The sequence below is a fragment of the Trachypithecus francoisi genome, unplaced genomic scaffold (genome assembly GCF_009764315.1).
Source record: "Trachypithecus francoisi isolate TF-2019V2 unplaced genomic scaffold, Tfra_2.0 Lachesis_group15, whole genome shotgun sequence".
Classification (NCBI taxonomy): Eukaryota; Metazoa; Chordata; class Mammalia; order Primates; family Cercopithecidae; genus Trachypithecus; species Trachypithecus francoisi.
Genome location: NW_022681460.1, coordinates 100201229 through 100217986, shown reverse-complemented (window position 1 = coordinate 100217986; position 16758 = coordinate 100201229). Strand labels below are relative to the sequence as shown.

Genomic DNA, 16758 nt, shown 5'->3' with positions numbered 1-16758 from the left:
GCTCACTGCAACTTCCGCCTCCCAGGTTCAAGCAATTCTCATGCCTCAGCCTCCCAAGTACCTGGGATTACAGGTGTGCGTTAATTTTTGTACTTTTAATAGAGACGTGGTTTTACCATGTTGGCCAGGCTGGTGTTAAACACCTGATTTCAGGTGATCTGCCAGCCTCAGCCTCCCAAAGAGCTGGGATTATAGGCATGAGCCACCATGTCCAGCGAAAGCGAGTTTTCTGATCTACAAAAGCAGCAAAATGCTACCTACCCTGAATGATTGTTATACGGATCAGTGATGACTTATGAAAGTATTTACAGATGGTCACTGGTAAATAGTAAGCATTCAATTATTTGCTGCTATTGATGTTGTTAAATGTGAAATGTCTCAAGCCTACAGTATTTATGTTGATAAGATGGAACTCTTGAGTGTAGAGAGTTTGTTCCAGTATATAATCGCAAAATAAATCTCCTCCTATCCCTCCACAGGTTGCTTTTAACTTTGACAGAGGAAGAATTTTCCAAGACGCCATACACCATAGAAAACAGCAGCCACAGGAGAGCCATCCTCATGGAGCTAGAACGTGTCAAAGCATTAGGCATGAAGCCCCCCCAGAATCTCTGGGAATATAAGGTGAATACTTTAATGGGTTTTTTTTTTTGTAGTTTTTTTTTTTTTTTTTTCTTTTTATTTTTATATTTTGTTAATTTGTTTTTTAATTTCAGGATTTTCTTTTTTATTTTTGATTGTTTATTTACTTATCTATTTATTTATTTTATTTTGAGACACAGTCCTGCTCTGTCGCCCGGGCTGGAGTGCAGTGGCACAATCTCAGCTCAGTGCAACCTCTGCCTCCCAGGTTCAAGTGATTCTCCTACCTGAGCCTCCAGAGTAGCTGGGATTACCCCACCCAGCTAATTCTTTCCTTCCTTCCTTCCTTCCTTCCTCCCTTCCTTCCTTCCTCCCTCCCTTCCTTCCTCCCTCCCTCCCTCCCTTCCTTCCTCCCTTCCTCCCTTCCTTCCCTTTTCTTTCTTTTTGTTTTTGTTTTTCTTTGTTTCTGGCTCACTGCAACCTCCACCTCCCTGGTTCAAGAGATTCTCCTGCCTCAGCCTCACGAGCAGCTGGGATTACAGTTACATGCGACCACGCCCAACTAATGTTTATGTTTCTAGTAGAGATGGGGTTGCAGGATGTTGGCCAGGCTGATCTCAAACTCCTGACCTCAGGTGATCCGCCCACCTCCTGACCTCAGCTTCCCAAAGTGCCGGGATTACAGGCGTGAGCCACTGCGCACAGCCTGTTTTACAAACAAATAAGGAAAGAGATGCTTATGTGTTTTGGGGACCTTGAATTGTTAGAATATCACTGGACGACAATTTGTCAATAACATTTCAGTTTAAACCGCATCTGCTCTTTAAGCCAGCATTTCACTCCTTTGCACTTGGAATGGAGGCAGTACAGCATGGTGATCAAGAGTGAGGCTCTGGGCTGGGTGCAGTGGCTCACAACTGTAATCCCAGCACTTTGGGAGGCTGAGGCAGGGGGGATGACCTGAGGTCAGCAGTTTAAGATCAGCCTGACCAACGTGGTGAAACCCTATCTGTACTAAAATCACAAAAATTAGCTGGGTGTGGTGGCGCCCGCCTGTAGGTCCATTTACTTGGAGGCAGGAGAAATGCTTGAACCTGGGAGGTTGAGGCTGCAGTAGCCAAGATGACAGCGCTGCGCTGCAGCCTGGAGGACAGAGCAAGACTCCATCTCAAAAAAAAAAAAAAAAAAAAAAAAACAAAGAACAGAAACAAAAAGAGTAATGCTGTTGGCTGGGCATGATGGTTCACAACTATAATGCTAGTACTTTGGAAGGCTGAGGTGAGAGGATTGCTTGAGCCCAGGAGTTCAAGACTAGCCTGGGTAACATGGGAAGACCCCATCTCTACAAAAAGTACACACACAAAAACAATTGGTTGAGTGTGGTGGTGCCAGCCGTTTGCGAGGCTGAGGCTGCAGTAAACCATGATCAAGCCACTGCACTCCAGCCTGGGCGACAGAGTGAGACCCTGTTTCAGAAAAAAACAAAGTAAGGCCCTGGCACTAGCCTGCCTGGGCCAGCTCCTTCAAGACACACCACCTGTTGGAACACCAGCAAGTACCTGCGCCTCTCCTTGCCTGTTTCCTCCTGGGTAAATAACCTTAGAGGGTCATTGTGTGACTCCAATATTTGATTAACAGAAAGTCATTAAAGAAGTTATTCACTGTAGCATTGTTGGTAATTGCAGGGAGTAGAAAACAACCTAAGTACCCCTCATTAGGAACAAGCTGAATAAATAAGGCACACCCATGTGGGCAGCCACTGGAAAAGGGGACAAAGACTTTGTGTTCATAAGGAACGTTGGGCCAGGCACAGTGGCTCGAGCCTGTAATACCAGCACTTTGGGAGGATGAGGTGGGTGGATCACTTGAGGCCAGGAGTTCCAGACCAGACTGACCAACATGGTGAAACCCTGTCTTACTAAAAATACAAAAATTAGCGAGGTGTGGTGGTGGGTGCCTATAATCTCAGCTACTCAGGAGGCTACGGCAGGAGAATTGCTTGAACTCAGGAGGCGGAGGTTGCAGTGAGCTGAGATGGTGTCACTGCACTCCAGCCTGAGTGACAGAGTGAGACACTGTCTCAAAAGAAAAAAAAAAAATGCTTGTTTACTATGTGCATGTATTACCTTAATAACTAGTTTCAAATATTGTAAAGAATACATGTGGAGTTCCTGAAATAGAATGTTTGTTATTTTTTGTGTTACTGGTTTTTTGTTTTGTTTTGTTTTGTTTTGTTTTTTTGAAACGGAGTCTTGCTCTGTCGCCCAGGCTGGAGTGCAGTGGCGCGATCTCAGCTCACTGCAAGCTCCACCTCCCGGGTTCACGCCATTCTCCTGCCTCAGCCTCCCAAGTAGCTGGGACTATAGGTGCCTGCCACCAAACCTGGCTAATTTTTGTATTTTTAGTAGAGACGGGGTTTCACTGTGTTAGCCGGGATGGTCTCCATCTCCTGACCTCATGATCCACCCGCCTTGGCCTCCCAAAGTGCTGGGATTACAGGCGTGAGCCACTGCACCTGGCCTGTTTTTGTTTTTTTGAGGCAGAGTCTCACTGTTGCCCAGACTGGAGTGCAATGGTGTGACATTAGCTCACTACAACCTCCGCCTTCCAGGTTCAAGCGATTCTCATACAGCCTCCAGAGTAGCTAGGAATACATGCACGTGCCACCATGCCGGGCTAACTTTGTATTTTTAATAGAGACAGGGTTTTACCATGTTGGCCAGGCTAGGCTTGAACTCCTGACCTCAGGTGATCCGCCCTCGTCAGCCTCCCAAAGTGCTGGGATTACAGGCGTGAGCCACCATGCCCAGCCAAGCTGCCATATTTTTCATAGGTAAATATTTCGGCATTAATCTCTAAAAAAAAAAAAAAAAAAAAAAAAAATTTTTTGTAAAGGAGTCTCACTGTGTTGCCCAGGCTGGTCTCAAATTCCTGGTCAAGCAATCCTTCTACCTCAGCCTCCCAAGTAGCTAGGACTACAGGCAAAGGCTACTGAAGCAGCTACATTGTCTGGGGTAAAGAAACCGGGGTTTGTCATCTTGCACCAGGAAAATTTAGGACACGTACACACAAGAGGAGTTGAGCAGAGGTTTAACAGGCAAAAGTAAGAGAAAGGAAAACAGCTCTGTCTCTAGTGTGAGAGAGGGGACTTCTAAGAGGAAAAGACTGGTGGGCAGCAGATGCGCCGGAATTTTTCGTCAGGTTTGAGGAGGCGGTGTCTGGTTTACATAGGGCTCACAGATTAGTTCGACCAGGTATGATGTTTCCCTAGTACACAGGAAGGGTGGCCACCCCACCCTAATCTTATTATGCACATGAACTTTCTGTCACCTTGGCTGGTGCTATCTTGTCTGCTCCTTACTGTACTGTACCTGTGGCTGACAAAGAGAAGGGAAGATGGAGCCGCTATCTTGAACATGATTGATATAACTGCCGGCATCTATGTTTGCAGTTCCATTTTATAGGCTGCTGTTTGTTAGAAAGGAAAATGATTTGAGGCTGCTTTTCATTAAAAGGAAAACCTTACTGAGGACTCCGGTACCCTCACTATCTGCCTGAGTAATTTCTTCTTAACTCCTGTATCACTACCATGTCCTGCTTGAAAAGTAAAGACTTTTTAAATGACGAAATTACAATATCACCATTGTACACCCCTCCACCAATGAATAGTAATTCTGAATTTTTTTTTTTTTTTTTTGAGATGGAGTTTTGCTCTTGTCGCCCAGGCTGGAGTGCAATGGCACAATCTCAGCTCACTGCAAATTCCGCCTCCTGGGTTCAAGCGATTCCCCTCCCCTCCTGAGTAGCTGGGATTACAGGTGTGCGCCTCCATGCCCAGCTAATTTTTTGTATTTTTAGTAGAGATGGGATTTCACCATGTTGGCCAGGCTGATCTCAAATTGCTGACCTCAGGTGATCCACCCGCCTCGGCCTCCCAAAGTGCTGGGATTACAGGCATGAGCCACTGCACGCGGCCAATTCTCTGATATTATTAAATAACTTGTCATCTTTCAAATATCTCACTTTTTCTTCAAAGTGGATTTGTTGCAATCGGGGTCCAAACAAGGTCTGTCTTTAGTTGTTATGTCTCTTAAGTCTCTTAGTTTATGGATTCTGTCTCCCTCTGTTTGTTACCCCACATTTATTTCAACAAAGAAACTAGATCATTTTGTCTCATAGACTGTTCCACATTTTGAATTTAGCTGATTTTCAGTCACCTAGCAGGCCCCTCTGCCCCACTACCTATCCAGAAATCTGGTAGTTAGATCTAGAGACTTACTTCGGTTCAGGGTTGCCAAAGCCAGGTTTGGCAAGACTGTTTCATAGGTGGTGGTGGTGGTTTGTTTCATTAAGAGGCTCATAACGTCCCGTGTTCTCTTTAACAGATGGCAGCAGCCCTGTGATCATGATTGGTTAGATCTGTCATTAGGGTTACAAACCAGTGATAATATATCACTGCTTCTTCATTGCTTCTTCATTTAGTAGCTGAAATAAATCTTTAAGAAAAGAAATTTTTCCTCATCCTTTGATTACCCTGAATATAGTTTGTACTAGAAAGGCAGGTTAAATGCTTGATGCTTTCCTTTTATTTGTCAGTTTCAGAATAGTGACCTGGTTCACTACTGTCTACTAAAGGTGGCCACTTTCTTTCTTCGGGATCGTAAGCGGGATTTTAGCATTCTTGATGTGTTTCATTATATTTTAATGATAATACTTGTTGATGCTCAAGTTATCTTTTTTTGAGTAGGAGCCTCCTCAAATTATTTTCTGAGTTTTTTGTTTTTGTTTTTGTTTTTTTAATTTAACTTTTTAATTGAGGTAGAATGTACTTGCTAGTGAGCCCTCTTTTAAGAGATGGGGCCGGGTGCGGTGGCTCATGACTGCAATCCCAGCACTTTGGGAGGCAGAGGTGGGCAGATCACCTGAGGTCAGGACGGAGTTCCAGATTAGCCTGACCAACATAATGAAACCTCGTCTGTACTAAAAATACAAAAATTAGCTGGGTGTGGTGGTGCGCGCCTGTAATCCCAGCGCGCACCACCACACCTCAGAAGGCTGAAGCAAGAGAATTGCTTGAACCCAGGAGGCAGAGGTTTCAGTGAACCATTGCACTCCAGCCTGGGCGACAGAGTGAGACTCCATCTCAAAAAAAAAAAAAAAAAAAAAAGATGGGTCTTGCTCTGTCACCCAGGGTGGAGTGCAGTAGCACGATCATGACTCACTGCAGCCTCAAACTCCTGGGCTCCAGTGATCCTCCCATCTCAGCCTCTCTAGCAGCTGGGATTACAAGCACACACCACCATGCCTGACTAATTTTTTTTTTTTTTAATAGAAATGAGGTCTCATTTTGTTGCCCAGGCTTGTCTCAGACTCGTAGCTTCAAGCAGTCCTCCCACCTTGGCCTCCCAAAGTGCTTTTATTACAGGCATAAGCCACCATGCCTGACCTTAGTTCTTTTGATGTGACCTTATTGGTGTTTGATAGTTTCCCTTCTCATGTGTCAAGATGGTCAGGTTAGTCCTATACCTTTTCTTAAAATCACTTTAGAAAATATTTTCTTAAAATCACTTTAGAAAATATCAGATATAAACAAAAATAAAGGGACAAATGTATTTAGAGCCAGTTTCAGTGATGACTAACTCATGGCCATTCCTACTTCCTTACTACCCCTCTACTTACACCCCAAACCCGGGATTATTTTAAAGCATACCCCAACATCATCTTACTCCACCCCTAAATACTGTAGTATGCATTTCTTTCTTCTTCTTCTTCTTTTTTTTTTTTTGATACCAAGTCTCGCTCTATCACCCAGGCTGGAGTGCAGTGGCACAATCTCGGCTCAATGCAACATCCACCTCCCAGTTTCAAGAAATTCTCCTGCCTCAGCCTTCTGAGTAGCTGGGACTACAAGTGCCCACCACCATGCCTGGTTAATTTTTGTATTTTTAGTAGAGACGGGGTTTTGCCATGTTAGCCAGGCTGGTCTCGAACTCCTAACCTCAAGTCATGCACCCGCCTGAACCTCCTAAAGTGCTGGGATTATGGGTGTGATCCACCACACCTGGCCTGTAGTATGCAATTTTTATTTTATTTATTTATTTTTGAGATGGAGTCTTGCTCTGTCGCCAGGATGGAGTGCAGTGGCATGATCTTGCCTCACTGCAACCTCCACCTCCCGGATTCAAGCGATTCTCCTGCCTCAGCCTCCTGAGTAGCTGGGACTACAGGTGCCCACCACCACGCCTGGCTAATTTTTGTTGTATTTTTAGTAGAGACGGGTTTCACTATGTTGGTCAGGCTGGTCTCGAACTCTTGACCTCAAGCAATCTGCCTGCCTCAGCCTCCCAAAGTGCTGGGATTACATGTGTGAGCTGTCACGCCCGGCTTCTGTAGTATGCATTTCTGAAGAGAGAGAATCATGCAATCATCATCACACTTTAAAAAAAATCTAACAGCAAGTTATTCATAGCGTCAGGTAAGTTGAATGTTTTCATGGGTTTTGTTGAGGTAAAATTGATATACACCTACTTAAAGTGTATGATGTGATAAGTTTTAACATATGCACACCCATGAAACCATCACCACAATGAAGATGGGGAACATCTCAGTCACTCCCAGAAGTTTCCTCCTGTCCCTGTTAAGCCCTCCCTCCCAGCCCTCCCAATTCCAACAAGGATGCAGTGATCTCCACTGGGCACTGGGGATTTAATTTGCATTTCTCATTTAATTTGCGTTCACATGCTTATTTGCCATCTTTATATCTTCTGTGGTAAAGTGCTCATTTTATTTTGATGCTACTAAGAATCAAATAAATTGAATTTTTTTTTTTTTTTTTTTGAGATGGAGTTTTGTTCTTGTCACCCAGGCTGGAGTGCAATGGCAAGATCTCGGCTCACTGCAACCTCTGCCTCCTGGGTTTAAGTGATTGTCCTGTCTCAGCCTCCCGGGTAGCTAGGATTACAGGCGCTTGCCACCACGCCCACCTAATTTTTGTGTTTTTAGTAGAGACGGGGTTCTATCATATTGGTCAGGCTGGTCTCGAACTCCTGACCTCAGGTGATCCACCTATTTTGGCCTCCCAAAGTGCTGGGATTACAGGTGTGAGCTGCTGCACCCAGCCTTTTTTTTTTTTTTTTTAAGAGACAAGGTCTTAGGCTGAGCGTGGTGGCTCACACCTGTAATCCCAGCACTTTGGGAAACCGAGGCAGGTGTATCACCTGAGGTCAGGAGTTCGGGACCAGCCTGGCCAACATAGCGAAACCCTGTGTCTACTAAAAATACAAAAATTAGCCAGGCGTGGCATTACTCACTTGTAATCCCAACTACTTGGGAGGCTGAGGCAAGAGAATTGCTTGAATCCGGGAGGTAGATGTTGCAGTGAGCCAAAAATGTACCACTGCACTCCAGCCTGGACGACACAGCAAGACTCTGTCTCAAAAAATTAAGAGACAGGGTCTTGCTTTGTCGCTCAGGCTGGTCTTTAACTCCTGGCCTCAGGCAATCCTCTTGCCTCCCAAAGTGTTAGGATTACAGGTGTGAGCCACCGCGCTTAGCCTGAGTCATCTATTCAGTTACCTTTATAATAAGGAAGTAAACATTTACTGTAGTAAAACTTGATTTACAAAAGTGAAGGAAATGAAAATGACTATGTGAATTCCATGTTAAGAATCTGCTGTAACCGTAGATTTCACTGGTTTCACTATTATACTCAATGCAGTACTAAACATCTTGTATATGAAGTCTTTATTTCAGATTCTTTGCAGTAAGTGGTGCCCACTTACAGAGTGATTGAATTAAACAATTTTAAAACTCTGATACCTTTTTCAGAGTTAAAAAGGCTATATTCTGCAAGGAGGGTGCAAGAGTATGCTTTTCAACCCTCCCCCAGCTATAGGTAGAGATTGGATCTTTTTTTTTTTTTTTTTTTTTTGAGCTGGAATATCTCTCTGTTCCATAGACTGGAGTGCAGTGGCACAATCTCGGCACATTGCAGCCTCCACCTCCCGGGTTCAAGTGATTCTCCAGCCTCAGCCTCCCAAGTAGCTGGGACTACAGGGCATGCGCCACTACGGCCAACTAATTTTTGTATTTTTAGTAGAGACAGCATTTCACCATGTTGGCCAGGCTGGTCTCAAATTGCTAACCTCAAGTGATCTTCCCACCTCAGCCTCCCGAAGTGTTGGGATTTACAGGCGTGAGCCACCATGCCCCGCCAAGATCGGATCTTTATACAATGTAACCCCAAATGTGGATCACTTGACCTCTTCTTGCCATTCATTCATTCATGCATTGTATGTACCATGCAAAAAGGCTGATGGCAACAAGCTAGAGATGGGAAGGGGCGTGGGTGGGCAGCTGGCCGCTAGGGTTGTAATGTGGCCCTGTACTCTTCTCCTCTGCAGGCTGTGAACCCAGGCAGGTCTCTGTTCTTGCTGTATGCCCTCAAGAGCTCCCCCAGGCTGGGTCTGCTCTACCTGTACCTGTTTGACTATACTGACACCTTCCTACCCTTCATCCACACCATCTGTCCTCTGCAAGAAGACAGCTCTGGGGAGGACATCATCACCAAGCTTCTGGTAGGTCTGCACAGTGCCTGGAATAAAATTATTCCCCCATTGAGTTATTTGCAGAGATTGCTACCCACCATGGGTGCCATGTTTCTTCAGTTTGACCCATGAACTCCTTCAGAATGTCTGGTAAGTCATTTGAGAGTAATATCCTTTGCTTTGCTTCTCTTGAGGCCAGTCCTGACCTGTTCATATCAAGTCACATGGATAGAGGAGTCATCAAGTATGATCCACACCCATAAATAATAAAACAATTTTGAAATCTCCAGAGATCCTTTTTTTTCCCCCAAAGATCCTTGTAAACACTACAATCAAGTGTCTGGCTAACTGGTTTCAGCCTTGAATATAGTTTGAAGCCTGCTAATCAGATCCCTCGCACATTCCTCCTCTAATTACCCAGTCTCCGCTTGCTGTTTACCGCACCAGACTGGCTGTGCAGAGACCCTGACCTTTAATTTTATTTATTGATTGATTGTTGGAGATAGGGTCTCACTCTTTCTCCCAGGCTGGAGTGCAGTAGCACAACCACAGCTCACTGCAGCCTCGACCTCCTGGGCTCAAGCGATCCTCACAACTCAGCCTCCCTAGTAGCTGGGACTACAGGCGAGCACCACCACCCAGCTAATTTTTGCATTTTTTGCAGAGACAGGGTTTCACCATGTTCCCCAGCCTGGTCTTTTTTTTTTTTTTTTTTTTTTTTTTTGAGACGGAGTCTCTCTCTGTCGCCCAGGCTGGAGTGCAGTGGCCGGATCTCAGCTCACTGCAAGCTCCGCCTCCCGGGTTTACGCCATTCTCCTGCCTCAGCCTCCCGGGTAGCTGGGATTACAGGCGCCCGCCACCTGGCCCGGCTAGTTTTTTGTATTTTTTTAGTAGAGACGGGGTTTCACCATGTTCGCCAGGATGGTCTCGATCTCCTGACCTCGTGATCCGCCCGTCTCGGCCTCCCAAAGTGCTGGGATTACAGGCTTGAGCCACCGCGCCCAGCCCCAGCCTGGTCTTGAACTACTCAATTCAAACCATCCTCCCACCTCGCCCTCCCAAAGTGTTGAGATTATAGGCATGAGCCACTGCACCTGGCACCCAGCCCTTCAATTTTAACGAGCTCCAACAGCCTCTGCTTGTTCATCAGGCTGATTTTTTATCTGCTAATATCTGTAATTGGAAAGCTTTTCCTCCTGCTACCACAAAATATGCCTTTTTTCGGAGGGAGGAGGGAGTGTTTGTAATTTTCCTACAAACTACCATTTTTCTACCATAGCCGATGTTGAATTTAGGAAATGGTTCAAGCTACCCATGCAGTGATGGGAGAATAAAACACTGGTTAATTTAAATTTATTTCTATTTATTCATAATTCATGCTTAGATTTGTATTTCTGAGCTTCCATAATTATGTGACAAGCATTTCATTTCAACCTTTTTGATAACATTTACTTAGAGATTAATTATGGCTGGGCACAGTGGTTCACGCCTGTAATCCAAGCACTTTGGGAGGCAGAGGCAGGTAAATCACCTGAGGTCAGGAGTTTCAAGACCAGCCTGGCCAACATGACAAAACCCCGTCTCTACTAAAAATACAAAAATTAGCCAGGCGTGGTGGTGTATGCCTTTAATCCCAGCTACTCAGGAGGCTGAGACAGGAGAATCACTTGAACCCAGTAGGTGGAGGCTGCAGTGAGCCAAGATAGCACCACTGCATTCCAGCCTGGGTGACAGATTAAGACTCTGTCTCAAAAAAAAAAAAAAAAAAGGACTAATTATTACAAGATGAGTTGATGGATGGAAATTTCATTTTAGATTGTTGGATGTGTGTGTGTGTTGTAATCAATGTAGAACTCACTGTGATCATCACAATTTCTTTTCTTTTTTTTTTTTTTTTTTTTCTGAGATGGAGTCTCCCTCTGTCACCCAGGATGGAGTGCAGTAGTGTGATCTCAACTCACTGCAACCTCCACGTCCCGGGTTCAAGTGATTCTTCTGCCTCAGCCTCTAGAGTAGTTGGGACTACAGGTGCACAGCACCACACCTGGCCAATTTTTGTGTTTTTAGTAGAGATGGGGCTTCACCATGTTGGCCAGCCTGGTCTTAACGCCTGACCTCAGGTGATCCACCCACCTAGGCTTCCCAAAGTGCTGGGATTACAGGTGTGAGCCACCGTGCCCAGCCTGGTCATCACAATATTTTGTGTAAAAGTCAGTCCTCATGACTTTTTGCATCTGTGTGTTATTTTTCAAGGATCTTAAGGAGCCTACGTGGAAGCAGTGGAGAGAGTTCCTGGTCAAATACTCCTTCCTTCCATACCAGCTGATTGCCGAGTTTGCTTGGGACTGGCTGGAGGTCCATTACTGGACATCACGGTTTCTCATCATCAATGCTATGTTACTCTCAGTTCTGGAATTATTCTCCTTTTGGAGAATCTGGTCGAGAAGTGAACTGAAGTAAGTATATTTTAATGGTTGTCACAACTGGGGATGGGAAAGAAATACCAAGTAAGGGAAAGACCTTTTTATTTCTCACACTTGAAATAAATCCTCTGTCCACCCAGACCCTTCAGACTCTGCTCTGAGAAACCCAGCTTAAGCAGTGAATAGGACAATTACCTTCTGTTTTGCGGGCGGAGATTGTGGTGCTCATTGTTCAAAGTATTTTCCTATATGTCTTTATGCAATAATATACCATTTAATTTCAGGGGGAGGGGGTCAAAGGATTTTAATAATCAAGGAATAAGCAACTCTGTAGAAAAGGGTCTGTTTTAAGGTAGGCAGGCCTGTGCAAACCTGTCCCCTAAATCAGAGGAAGCTGAGGGACTGAAGAAAGAAGCTGACACATTCAGTTTCTCAGAAAGAAACATTTAATAAGGCCTTGCAAACAGAAGCCCTATCTGTGTCTTGGATGGCAGCGAGACAAGATGGTGGATCCCCAGACCCAGGACTTGTATACATAGGGAAGAGGCATACATGCTTCATTCAGAAGGGATGTGCAGAACAATTGCTTAGGCTCAGGATTTATGGTAAGTACGAGAACATTAAGGCTGTTTCACCTAAGGGCAGGATTTACGTGACATACGTGTTCTTACACAAGAAACATTAGATAAATCAGAGATCTTAGAGGCTTCCCCCAAACCGGAGTTAGTGAGAAGTCAGCATGGCAGATGAGCATGCAATGTGGAGTTGTTGTGGCCTCCACAGGGTGCCTTATAGAAAATGGCAATAAGGTAGAGCATAAAGAGATCTCATGGGAAGTTCTGTAGGCATGAGTTCTAATCCTGATCTGCCACCAACTAGGATGATAATAACTTAGGCTTCAAGCATGACTGGACCCTGAGACCCAAACGCTGTCACCAGGACTGGCTCTTTCTCTGTCCCTCACAGCACTGTTCTTTCTTGTGTTTTGTGCGTCAGGCAGCTCTCTTCATATGGGGGCCTTGGCTTCTCCACTCCAGTCTTTGATCTGTGCAGCTTAACAAACCTCCAGAAAGCAAGCACTTCCTTCCCCGTGGCACTGGAAAAGGTCTCAGGGCTCACACGCCTTTGTTCTGATGGACCCAGCCTGGTCACATGCCTACTGCAATCTATCACCCCAATCCTGCAGGGCTACCCCAGGCTTGGGGCATGAGCTCACCCCACAACCAGAGGCTGGTTTCAGCCCTACCCAGACCACGTGGAAAAGAACAAAGGAGAGAGAATCCCCAAAACTTAGAGGCTGTTGCTGGGTGCAGTGGCTCTTGCCTGTAATCCTAGCATTTTGGGAGGCCAAGGCAGGTGGATCACTTGAGGTCAGGAGTTCGAGACCAGCCTGGCCAACATAGTGAAACGTCAACTCTACCAAAAATACAAAAATTAGCCAGGCGTGGTGGTGGGTGCCTGTAATCCCAGCTACTCAGGAGGCTGAGGCAGGAGGATTGCTTGAACCCAGGGAGGTGGAGGTTGCAGTGAGCCAAGATTGAGTCATTGCGCTCCAGCCTGGGCGACAAAGCGAAACTCCATCTCAAAAAAACCCCAAAAACTTAGAAGCTGTTTCCAGAAGAAAGGGACAGGCAGAAGTAACACGGCCACCCTTGCAGCCTTTTACCTTGACATTCTGTGACTCGCACCTTATGAATGGTTCTGAGAACCCAACAATCTCTCTCACCTTCCCATGGTGACTCACTAGGTAAAAATCAAAAAAGAATCTCCCTCATTTCTTTCCATTTAGCAAACTCACTTATTTATACACAATCTGCATATTTATGCCCCTACTGTACTCCTGGTTCTCTGCTGGGCATGGCAGATCTTTTGGTAAAGAAGACAGTCTATACTGTGAGGCCCTACAGCCTAACAAAGAAAATATGTATGTTAAAAAATAGATGGCCAGGCACCTTGGCTAATGCCTGTAATCCCAGCACTTTGGGAGGCAAGAGGATTGCTTGAGGCCAAGATGGGCAATGTGAAAAAACCCTGTCTGTACTAAAAATACAAAAATTAGCCAGGCGTGGTGGTGTATGCCTTTAATCCCAGCTACTCAGGAGGCTGAGACAGGAGAATCACTTGAACCCAGTAGGTGGAGGCTGCAGTGAGCCAAGATAGCACCACTGCATTCCAGCCTGGGTGACAGATTAAGACTCTGTCTCAAAAAAAAAAAAAAAAAAGGACTAATATTACAAGATGAGTTGATGGATGGAAATTTCATTTTAGATTGTTGGATGTGTGTGTGTGTTGTAATCAATGTAGAACTCACTGTGATCATCACAATTTCTTTTCTTTTTTTTTTTTTTTTTCTGAGATGGAGTCTCCCTCTGTCACCCAGGATGGAGTGCAGTAGTGTGATCTCAACTCACTGCAACCTCCACGTCCCGGGTTCAAGTGATTCTTCTGCCTCAGCCTCTAGAGTAGTTGGGACTACAGGTGCACAGCACCACACCTGGCCAATTTTTGTGTTTTTAGTAGAGATGGGGCTTCACCATGTTGGCCAGCCTGGTCTTAAACGCCTGACCTCAGGTGATCCACCCACCTAGGCTTCCCAAAGTGCTGGGATTACAGGTGTGAGCCACCGTGCCCAGCCTGGTCATCACAATATTTTGTGTAAAAGTCAGTCCTCATGACTTTTTGCATCTGTGTGTTATTTTTCAAGGATCTTAAGGAGCCTACGTGGAAGCAGTGGAGAGAGTTCCTGGTCAAATACTCCTTCCTTCCATACCAGCTGATTGCCGAGTTTGCTTGGGACTGGCTGGAGGTCCATTACTGGACATCACGGTTTCTCATCATCAATGCTATGTTACTCTCAGTTCTGGAATTATTCTCCTTTTGGAGAATCTGGTCGAGAAGTGAACTGAAGTAAGTATATTTTAATGGTTGTCACAACTGGGGATGGGAAAGAAATACCAAGTAAGGGAAAGACCTTTTTATTTCTCACACTTGAAATAAATCCTCTGTCCACCCAGACCCTTCAGACTCTGCTCTGAGAAACCCAGCTTAAGCAGTGAATAGGACAATTACCTTCTGTTTTGCGGGCGGAGATTGTGGTGCTCATTGTTCAAAGTATTTTCCTATATGTCTTTATGCAATAATATACCATTTAATTTCAGGGGGAGGGGGTCAAAGGATTTTAATAATCAAGGAATAAGCAACTCTGTAGAAAAGGGTCTGTTTTAAGGTAGGCAGGCCTGTGCAAACCTGTCCCCTAAATCAGAGGAAGCTGAGGGACTGAAGAAAGAAGCTGACACATTCAGTTTCTCAGAAAGAAACATTTAATAAGGCCTTGCAAACAGAAGCCCTATCTGTGTCTTGGATGGCAGCGAGACAAGATGGTGGATCCCCAGACCCAGGACTTGTATACATAGGGAAGAGGCATACATGCTTCATTCAGAAGGGATGTGCAGAACAATTGCTTAGGCTCAGGATTTATGGTAAGTACAAGAACATTAAGGCTGTTTCACCTAAGGGCAGGATTTACGTGACATACGTGTTCTTACACAAGAAACGTTGGATAAACCAGAGATCTTAGAGGCTTCCCCCAAACCGGAGTTAGTGAGAAGTCAGCATGGCAGATGAGCATGCAATGTGGAGTTGTTGTGGCCTCCACAGGGTGCTTTATAGAAAATGGCAGTAAGGTAGAGCATAAAGAGATCTCATGGGAAGTTCTGTAGGCATGAGTTCTAATCCTGATCTGCCACCAACTAGGATGATAATAACTTAGGCTTCAAGCATGACTGGACCCTGAGACCCAAACGCTGTCACCAGGACTGGCTCTTTCTCTGTCCCTCACAGCACTGTTCTTTCTTGTGTTTTGTGCGTCAGGCAGCTCTCTTCATATGGGGGCCCTTGGCTTCTCCACTCCAGTCTTTGATCTGTGCAGCTTAACAAACCTCCAGAAAGCAAGCACTTCCTTCCCCGTGGCACTGGAAAAGGTCTCAGGGCTCACACGCCTTTGTTCTGATGGACCCAGCCTGGGTCACATGCCTACTGCAATCTATCACCCCAATCCTGCAGGGCTACCCCAGGCTTGGGGCATGAGCTCACCCCACAACCAGAGGCTGGTTTCAGCCCTACCCAGACCACGTGGAAAAGAACAAAGGAGAGAGAATCCCCAAAACTTAGAGGCTGTTGCTGGGTGCAGTGGCTCTTGCCTGTAATCCTAGCATTTTGGGAGGCCAAGGCAGGTGGATCACTTGAGGTCAGGAGTTCGAGACCAGCCTGGCCAACATAGTGAAACGTCAACTCTACCAAAAATACAAAAATTAGCCAGGCGTGGTGGTGGGTGCCTGTAATCCCAGCTACTCAGGAGGCTGAGGCAGGAGGATTGCTTGAACCCAGGGAGGTGGAGGTTGCAGTGAGCCAAGATTGAGTCATTGCGCTCCAGCCTGGGCGACAAAGCGAAACTCCATCTCAAAAAAACCCCAAAAACTTAGAAGCTGTTTCCAGAAGAAAGGGACAGGCAGAAGTAACACGGCCACCCTTGCAGCCTTTTACCTTGACATTCTGTGACTCGCAACCTTATGAATGGTTCTGAGAACCCAACAATCTCTCTCACCTTTCCCATGGTGACTCACTAGGTAAAAATCAAAAAAGAATCTCCCTCATTTCTTTCCATTTAGCAAACTCACTTATTTATACACAATCTGCATATTTATGCCCCTACTGTACTCCTGGTTCTCTGCTGGGCATGGCAGATCTTTTGGTAAAGAAGACAGTCTATACTGTGAGGCCCTACAGCCTAACAAAGAAAATATGTATGTTAAAAAATAGATGGCCAGGCACCTTGGCTAATGCCTGTAATCCCAGCACTTTGGGAGGCAAGAGGATTGCTTGAGGCCAAGATGGGCAATGTGAAAAAACCCTGTCTGTACTAAAAATACAAAAAATTAACTGGGCATGGTGGTGCACACCTGTAGTCCCAGCTACTCCAGAGGATGAGGTGGAAGGATTCCCTGAGCCCAGGAGTTTGAGACCAGCCTGGGTAACATAGCGAGACCACCTTATCTCTACTTAAAAAAAAAAGAAAAGAAAAGAAAAAAGAAAAACCAGATGTGGTGATGTGTGCCTGTGATCCCAGCTACTCAGCAGAATCACGAGACCTGGAGGTTGAGGCTGCAGTTGAGCCACATTTGCATCACTGCACTCCAGCTGGGACAAAG

At 45.5% G+C, this 16758-nt stretch overlaps 1 protein-coding gene across 8 annotated transcripts in view; it reads left to right on the top strand.

Moving 5' to 3' along the window:
- The window catches only part of BFAR (bifunctional apoptosis regulator), a 44130-nt gene that overhangs the window by 25452 nt on the left and 1920 nt on the right, over window positions 1-16758 (top strand). For 7 of the 8 annotated variants that reach the window (XM_033235678.1, XM_033235677.1, XM_033235676.1 and 4 more), the window contains 3 exons: window positions 480-624; window positions 8985-9158; window positions 11382-11584. In XM_033235678.1, the coding sequence (XP_033091569.1) occupies window positions 480-624; window positions 8985-9158; window positions 11382-11584 (522 nt within the window). Of the gene's footprint in view, window positions 1-479; window positions 625-8984; window positions 9159-11381; window positions 11585-12045; window positions 12328-16758 lie in introns of those variants that run through there. The other variant, XM_033235681.1, reaches the window with a different exon arrangement.